The sequence below is a fragment of the Anarhichas minor genome, unplaced genomic scaffold (assembly GCF_050575085.1).
Source record: "Anarhichas minor isolate MPS153535 unplaced genomic scaffold, ASM5057508v1 ptg000023l, whole genome shotgun sequence".
Classification (NCBI taxonomy): domain Eukaryota; kingdom Metazoa; phylum Chordata; class Actinopteri; order Perciformes; family Anarhichadidae; genus Anarhichas; species Anarhichas minor.
Window position 1 is genome coordinate 4,229,110 of NW_027466469.1, and position 9,531 is coordinate 4,238,640.

The window sequence follows — 9,531 nt, forward strand, 5'->3', positions numbered from 1 at the left end:
GTAGCGCGCACTGTCAAGTTACGCACACGCCTTCCGTTGAGTCTCCAGCTCTGACGCGAGGTTTTGCAAGTTTCCCAAATCATGGCGCTACAGCTTTAGCTTCTTTAGTAGAAGATAAATTGGAAGGCTAACTAATTAGTTTTGCAGTAGCTCGCGCGGTTGACCGCGCATACGTGGTGACCCTCGGTGTGTTTGTGGTATACTTTTGAGTATTTTTGAACAAAAAGACCTAAAGGCCCCAAATATCTTAACTCGGGTACCAAGTCTTGATCTCAAAGTCCTGTTCCTGTTTGTATCTGCACTACATCTGAAGAGCTAGAGATGTTCTGATGTCAATATCAGATAGTAAATGCCTCAGAAACAAGGTGAGTTCATGCACCGCTGTGATATCACGTAATTATATCATTTATCTAAAGTATCCTCTTACGACGGCTCTCGTGACATCTTACGATGAGTTACACCTCGTTTTTCGTGTGTTTTCCCTCGAAAACCAGGAACACCAATTTCTGTTATTTCTGTCACATGCATGTCGTCTTTTCAAAATAAACTTCCATCTTCACAGGAAACTACTCAGTTGGGTTTAGTTAAAAGATTGTTGTTTGGGTTGCTGAGGTGACGTTCCTAATTACGGAAACAAAGTGACAAAAACATTAACTTTGACCACGTTTCACACGGGGAACGAACTGCGGTCTCTTGGCTGAAAGATTGCCGTTTGTTGGAATATATATATATTACAACAACAATGGTGTGGTTTCACTGCATCTTGAAAATTGATATTAGAAATTTAGTTTCTCCTTATATCTTGCTGTTTTTTTTACAATAAGTGTATGATTCAAACAACAACAACAACAATGTCAAAATAAATTCCCATGAGATGTAGATCTCCCTCACACAAGGAGAACTCTGAGACAAGAGCAGATGCTGCACACTCCTGCAAGGACAAACATGAATCTCCTCCTCTCACACATGAAAGGACTACAAGGCATCAAGAGCACTTTGTGCTTTTTTACATTCAAAAATGTGCACAACGAAAAAAACATTCAATGCATAGAATAAATAAACTCTAAAAAGAAGGAACAAAGAAATATATATATATAAACGTGCCAAAACAGAGATGAAAACAGTGGGAGTGGGAGAGGGACGGCTGTGGTTTTACTGCACTCTCCCCCCCCCCACGTCTGTGAGCCACCTTGACCTTCACCGCGCTCGACCTGTTGTAAAGCCTCTGGAATTGCAGCCCATTTGGTGCCAGATATAGAAAAGTGGAGACACATCCATGAATTCGAATGAAAAACAAATGGACACAAAGCAAAAGACTGGATCCAGCTGGAGTGGTGAACTTCAGCAATTAAGTCCCGCCCACACCAAAGGGGACAGGAAGTGAAGTGGGTCCTCCATTGGTTTTTTTTCTCAATAAAATGAAAAGGTATCTTGTAGTATCTGATGATGGTGCAGATAAAATAAAACTGAGACCATAGTATTTACCAAAGCTCAGTTCACAAGATACACTTGGCCTATTTAAAGAGCACATTAATATTAATGTGATATAATAAACCGTAGTTTCTCTTAACATGCATTAATCCTCAGGAGTCTGAGAGTTGTTGTTTTCCCTCTTGTCCATTGTTGGTATAAATTACTTTTCATCAGTCAAATCTTAAATATCACCTTGTGTTCTGCAGCAGAAATGTGTGCAGAGAACCAAATGTCTGCTTCATGAAATGTGTAATTTTGTTTTATTCATCAGCTTGAAGTCACCGTGCATACAATTTAATTAACATACAATTTAGCAAACAAGCTGATTGTAAAGACTTTGCATTTTACAGAAAGTGTCGAGTAAAGAAATATTGAAATTTCTAAATAACCTGAGTTCATACCGGATGTATAACTCCTGAATGAGTCGGCCGCCTACACAACACTCCAGATGTGACGATGTGATCGAGAGCGACACTGCAGTCGGTGTTCCTGAGTTCCTCTCACGGCGGATGAAGCAAACAGAGAAGCTCAATGAGCAAAACAACGACAGTTGAAACAACGGTTTCCCCTCAGAGGAGCGAGAACAAAGACTGAAAGACCAAACACTGAGATTCTTACATCAGGAAACCGGGAGAAATGGTATTTAATCTCCATCTCGTGAGGCCGACACTTTGCTAGAGCACCCTAACCGCACCCGGCGAGAGAGTTATTAATTCAGAAAGATTTGGTCTTTTACAAACGTGACGTCATCAGGGTGATCAAGCGGAATCTAGTGATGAAAACAAAAGCTGCAGCTGCAACGCTGGAAGTTAAGACTGAACATGCAGCTCTACTTTAGTGTCTGGATAGCATGCAGACACTGTCAAATAAATACACATATTTCTTAAAAAACTCACTTTTGTTTTCATTAAATCATAATTGTATAACTTAAGTGCAAGTGGTTGACACACTTACGTTTAGATAAAAACACCTTTCTGGTATTGGACCTTCTAGATACACTTGATAACATAACGGTAATAACTTCTGAAGTCCTTCTTCACTCAAACGCTTTATCATTATATAAAACCTGTAAGCAAGAACTCTAAGTTACAAACCTCTTTTTATACATTTCCAAACATGTTAACAAGGCATCCTATAATAGAATGACATCACTGGTGATCAAACATCACATGTATCACCTGCATTAACGTGTCACCTGTGTGTGCTTTAAATATCATGGCGCCATCTTGTGGTTGAAATATAAAATACAACAAGTTGTCTCCAAACTAAATAGTAACAGTTGAACTTAACATGTGAGGATTCATCTCAAGTCTCACATGTTTGTGGACTCACACATGAAGAAGCTGCTGAACGCTTTGCCCTCCTACATACAAGACACACTGACATGCTGCTGAAGAGCAGAGCTCTCATTGTTGATGAGAAGGATTTACTAGTAACCAGAGATGTGGATTCATTCTGGTCCTCATGAGGCAGTTTGGAGCTGATCTGTAATGATATTTGTCTTGAGTTCAGTGGTGAGTTAGAAAAGCTACAAACAAGTATTCCCACTAAACCCACTGACAGGAACACTCTGATGACTGCAGGCAGTTTGAATCCTAGACCACTGAAAGAAGGTCTTCCTTTAATAAACCCTAGCCCTATTTTTAGGCCTCTGCTCGAAAATTACATACCCATACTTAAAGACTGTACATCTGAAACTACAAGGTCTATTTTAATAATTGTGATGGTATAATACAGGTAAAACTTGTGAGAGACCTGTTCAGATGTGTAAATATTGTGTATATGTTACTGGTTAACAGTGAATGAAGATGCACACAGCTCAAATTGAAAAGTTTCAGGTTCACCTGAAAAAAAAGCACTTTTATTGAAAATATTTATTTGAAATAATGCAGATTGAAGCCTAAAAATACTCCACAGTCATAGCACAACATAATTGTGGTCTCTACAAGCACATTTTACTTAGATTGAGTGAAGCAGGCCGGCATAAATGAGGTCTGAGTACAGAGTTTCAAGCCGAATTCTCATTTTTGGAACCAGCTTTTGCACGCCGCTATTCTAATTTTATATACTATATAACTACATATTAACTATATATTCACTTGCTTTATCACTAAGAGTGTTCAATACATCGTAATAAAGCAGTTTGGAATCATTTTCAGCCGTGTTCAGCAATTTTCAGCTCCCATGTCTCTCCATAAAAAAAATCTCCTCTCAGTCAGTGTCTATGTAAGCTTTGTAAGGCCTGTGATTGGCGGATTTCATCATGTGACACCTTGTTGAATGCGGAAGAGGTTAGGCTCGTTCGAGTTGAACTGCGCCTCGCCTGGAAAGCAGACTGAGAGCAGGCGGATGTAGAAAGGGGCTTTGACAAAAAACTGTTCAAGTCGGACCGTTTTCAGCCGCCTGCTTCTTCTTCTTTCTTTTGCTTTTTTTGGCGGTTGGCAAACAGCTTTCGGGTGCATTACCGCCTCCCACTGATCTGGAGTGTGGACTAAGGACTCTAATACAACAACCAAACGAAAAGAAATACATATACATATATACACACACATATACATATGTGTGTAAATGAATAAAGATATGCATATAAATATATATATATATATATATATACATATAGAAAAAACATTTTGTGGAGAAGAAGAAACCGTGGACCATGTTTTATTGTCCTGTCAGAGGTACGAGTCAGAGAGAGAAGTTTTGAAAAAAGGTCTAAGAGAGATTGGAGAGGAAAGCTTTAGTGACAAATGTTGGAAACTTGTTCTGGAATATTTAGAGTCAACAACACTAATGAATAGAATTTGAGAAAGAAATGTATTATTATTTATTTTTTCTATATGTATATTAATATATATATATATATTTATATACATATCTTTATTCATTTACACACATATGTATATGTATGTGTATATATGTATATGTATTTCTTTTCGTTTGGTTGTCGTATTAGAGTCCTTAGTCCACACTCCAGATCAGTGGGAGGCGGTAATGCACCCGAAAGCTGTTTGCCAACCGCCAAAAAAAGCAAAAGAAAGAAGAAGAAGCAGAAGAAGAAGCAGGCGGCTGAAAACGGTCCGACTTGAACGCAGTTTTTTGTCAACGCCCCTTTCTACGTCCGCCTGCTCTCAGTCTGCTTTCCAGGCGAGGCGCAGTTCAACTCGAACGAGCCTATTGTGTGCCGATCGCCGGTGATCGATTCTGCGCACGGCTGGTTTATGTCGAACGAACCTGTTAACTGAAGCACTACGCGGGTTATTTCGAAGATTGACAGCCTTTTAGCCACTCAAAATCGAGATATGCTTGGCCCAGCCCCTATGCGTAAAATCCATTGGTCCAGCAGAAAACTGCTGGCCATTTCCTCATAGAAGGTGCCAGCCGGTTCATTTCACTGCAGAGACAGAGAGGAGGAGACGGACTATTTTTGCTGCATCGGATTTCAATGGATTGACTGCGTTTTTCGGCACGAAAATCACCAAAAGGTATGCTGACTTTCAATTTTTTTTCTGGAGAGCAGTGTGTGGTTTCTTGGCTTTAGTCATGTAACTTTTGAATGGTTTGACGGAGGTCAATTTGGACACGTTGGGTCGACGCCGTATCGAGCCCTAGTGCGAAATCATATATCCATCCGCCATGATCGCTGCCGGCTTTGTGATGAAAGATGAAAATCGGGTTTTTCGTTTTTCTGGAGAAAAATCCGTGATTTTGTGATAAATCTTCTAGTTTATTGAATTAGTTTGTGTATAATTGTGTAAAATGGCTGGTATGATGATTTTGCACAGACTTTTTTTGTTAATTCGGTATTTAATATGTCTGGAGCATTTTTGATATTTCTTGATGAAAAGTCCATTCGGAACCTCGGTACCGGTACCACGGTACCGCTCGAACCCCAAATTGGGCTCTGTCGGGCTAAAGACAACTACACATTGTAAAATAATTGAAAGAGACTTTTAATATAAAATCATTGAATCTTAAAAAAAAGAGTTCCAAACAGACGAGTTTCCTTCTCAATAGACTGATTGTTCTTACAACAAGATCAGAGTCTTTGTTCTTCTTGAAACAAGATTACTTTCTTTATCATGTAAACCTTCAATTTGTTCACATCCATCAGTATGACACATCAATTCAGACAACAGCAACATTTAGTCTTTCAAACAAATAAATGTAAATTTAATTAAAGATATCTTTACAGAAAGTGGTGAGAACAAAATATCTTGGATAAAAGAAGCTCTGGTGATTTCTCTCTTTAAGACACATGCAGTGGAAGAGAAACAACAACTAACAAATACATCAATACACATTTTCAACAAACATTTAGACCTCAGAGAAGTTTACATTTTCCTGCAGAGAAATGTCAGTTCAGGTCAACAAAGATCATCATGAGCAGTGATAGCCTCCATGGTTTAACAGACACAGGAAGGAGCTCCACCTAAAGAAACTCAAACATGTACACAACAATAATGACAAGATGTCAAAGTACCGCCCTCAATGTTTGATTGACAGGTGAAAGAAATCAGGTCTCAGCAAAAATGGACACAAAATGAGTTTAACAGAAATGAATCTGCTGTTCCATAAATCACTTCTGTCTATTTTAGTTTACAGAACTCAGCAGTGTTTCCATGATAACAAAACCCAAGTCCAGCATAGAGAGGCTGAGTGAATGTGGTCTGGACTCTGTGGAGGAGAGTCATGGTTTCAGAGATGCTGTAGAAAGACAGAATACCTGCTCTGTGATCCAGGTACACTCCTACTCTGGAGGACTGAGGACCTGAGACGGGAGTTTTGATATTGTTGTACAAAAATATAAAACTGTTTTTGTTACAATATAACATCCAAGATTTGTCATTGTATCCAAATCTACATTCTTTAAAGCTCCCTGTTCTGCTGATATTCTTGTATGCGACTGCTACAAAAACTCCTCCTCCTCTCCACTCCACCTCCCAGTAACAACGTCCAGTCAGACTCTCTCTACTCAGGACCTGACACCATGTAGTGAATCTGTCTGGGTGACTAGAATAAGACTGTTTTTCACTCATAACTGTTGCTTTTCTGTTCCCCTCAGATAATAACAGCAGTGTGTGTGCTGTGTTTGGATCCAGTGTGATTTCACTTGAATATCTTAAGAACTCAGCTCTGGTCTTGGGCTCTGCTTGTGAAGGTGACAGTAAAACGTCCACTTCAGTCACTGCCAGTGAGACGTTTGTCCTCTTCTCTCTCAGAACGTCCTGTAGTTTATCTCTGACTTCTGACACAGCCGCCGTCACGTCCTCAAAGTAGCTCAGAGGACGGATATCGATGCCGGACGAGTCTGTAGGTTCTCTGAGTGGTGACAGTGAGGGGTAGTTGTGTAGAAACTGGTTGTGATCCTCTGTGTGTGAGAGCAGCTTCAGCTCAGCGTCTCTCCTCTTCAGCTCAGAGATCTCCTGCTCCAGCTTCTCCTGAAGCTCTTTGACTCGACTCACTTCACTTTTCTGCTGGGATCTGACCTGCTGCTTCACATCGGAGCTTCTTTTCTCCATGAGACGGATCAGCTCGGTGAAGATCTTCTCGCTGTCCTTCACCGCTTCGTCGGCAGAGCGATTGACGGCCTCCACCTCCTGCTGAAGCAGCTTCACGTCTTTCTCTCTGTCCTGGATTCTCTGCTGGATGTTTAGTCGACTCACCTCCAGCTCTCTCTGCCTCTCAGTCCTTTCTGCTGCAGCTGAGACTGTGTCGTGGTCTTTGTGTTCATCCACAGAGCAGAGGTAACAGATACACTGCTGATCAGTACGGCAGAACATCTTCATCACCTCATTGTGATGAGAGCAGATGTTCTCCTGGAGCTTCTTGGAGGGGTCCACCAGCTTGTGTTTCTCATAGGCAGGGGATTCATAATGAGGCTGGAGGTGTTTCTCACAGAAAGAGATCACACACTGCAGACAGGACTTGAGGGCTTTCCGTTTCCTCCCAGTGCAGACATCACAGGACACATCTTCAGGTCCAGCATAGCAGTGATCAGCAGGAGCAGCTTGGAGTCCAGTCTTCTTCAGCTCCTCCACTAAAACTGCTAACATGGTGTTTTTCAGCAGGAGAGGCCTCGGTGTGAAGGTCTGCCTACACTGAGGGCAGCTGTGGAGTTTCTTCACATCCTCTTCATCCCAGAAGCTTTTAATACAGTTCATGCAGTAGCTGTGTCCACAGGGAGTAGTCACCGGATCCTTCAGTAGATCCAGACAGATGGAACAAGAGAAGGCTTCCCGATCCAGCTGAACTCCTTTCTGCGCCATTTCACCTCTCAGTGACAACGACTGTCTGAGTTTCGCTTCACTAGAAGTGACTCTGCTTTGACTTCTGATCTGAACAACATGTGTTTGTTCAGTGAATGCAGCCTGTCAGCTCTATCGCTTCACCACCATGTTGGTTACACCCATCTTTAAAACTGTAGATCTGAAGGGGAGGGAACAAGGAAACACGTGGACAGAGTGGAGCCGGCTGTGTTTGAGAGCAGGAGGAAGAAGGAGGGGTTATCAAGCTGTGCTTCATTCCAGGAAGAGGAGCAGCGCTGTGAATGTGAACTTTGCTTCCTCATTTACAAGCAGAGCCTCGGTTAAAACCTGCTCCACTTTAGAAAACATTTCTCTTTTTTTATTACAAGACAAGAGACAATACATAAACATAACAACAAGAGGACGACAAGAACAGTGAGATACAAGCCAGCAAACATCATATAGTGTGTGTGTGTGTGTGTGTGTGTGTGTGTGTGTGTGTGTGTGTGTGTGTGTGTGTGTGTGTGTGTGTGTGTGTGTGTGTGTGTGTGTGTGTGTGTGTGTGTGTGTGTGTGTGTGTGTGTGTGTGTGTGTGAAGTAAAGACCATAAGAAAGTACATAAATTACAAAATAACGACAAAAACAAAGTCAGGGGCAGTATCGCCCCGACCACTGGCAGCAAACCACGACCAGGGCACCGTCAGGGAGCTCCAGAACAGGTCAGTAGGATCAGCCAGGCCGGGTCAACCGGGTTGATTATTATTTCATTCATTAATTATTATTATTATTATTTTTTTAATTGTATTGATTGTATTTTATTTATTATTATTATCATCATTCTTCTTTTTTTTTTAGACTGATCGGTCCATAAAAACATCTTGAAGACGTTCTAGTTTCTTCACATTTGGTCTCACAGGTGTCCAGTTGATGCAGGTGATACATGTGATGAGATGATCCTATAGGATGCCTTGTTATGAAGCTTTATGCATTATAATGTGTTAAGATTGTGCTTATTAAGCATTATAGACATGACCTTCATATATAATGTGTTACATAATTCTTTATTAATAAATGATTAAATATTATTCTGGTTGACTGACAGGCTTTTATTGATGGCTGATGTGAAATTGAGAAACTCAAGACGGTTTATTAAAGACTACTAACATTTCTAAGTGCAGACATGATGATTTATTCATTTACATTGAGAAACATCAGCATTTTAACCAATAAATAATTTGTATCAACTAATTTATCAGAAAGTAAAAAGTATAAATATATATATTAGAGTAACAGACCAACATTTTGGAGAATGAAGCACATGAAGCAGAAACATACACATGGCATGGCACATGTGCTGAGAGTGTTACCTGCTCTGTAACTACTCCATCTCTCTGAGCTTCAGTCACTTCAAACTGTAAACCACGTGTTGTGCTGCTGAACCATGAGCTCTCTGTATTGTTTCACAGCTACTGTTCATATTTAAGGCTGATAGAAGATTCACTCAATGAAAACAACACATTTACAACAAGATAGAAAAACACATTTCTAAATGATTTTGATCCAGATGTTGATACCTTGAAGTATTATTATGGACATATTTGTGTTATTTGAACATAAAAACAAAGAGAAAGTGTTTGTTTGTGACTGTTCACCTCTCCATCACGTTGATTGAACGTCATAAAGAAAGCCCCGTTAGTTTGCTGTATGTGTGGAGCTGCACTGACTGCTGTGATTGGTGCTCATTGCTCCTCTCCTCCAGGTGGAGGCGCTGTAGGACAAACACACACAACTGGTTTCTGAATGTTTTCATGGG

The 9,531-nt window shown here is 40.6% G+C and overlaps 1 protein-coding gene across 1 annotated transcript; it reads right to left on the bottom strand.

The window, feature by feature from the left end:
* Window positions 1–5,407: 5,407 nt before the first annotated feature.
* On the bottom strand, window positions 5,408–7,877 carry LOC142955440 (tripartite motif-containing protein 16-like). Its single transcript, XM_076096955.1, has one exon. The coding sequence runs from the start codon at window positions 7,737–7,739 to the stop codon at window positions 6,060–6,062; it is 1,680 nt and encodes a 559-aa protein (XP_075953070.1). The 5' UTR covers window positions 7,740–7,877; the 3' UTR covers window positions 5,408–6,059.
* Between the last annotated feature and the right edge of the window lie 1,654 nt (window positions 7,878–9,531).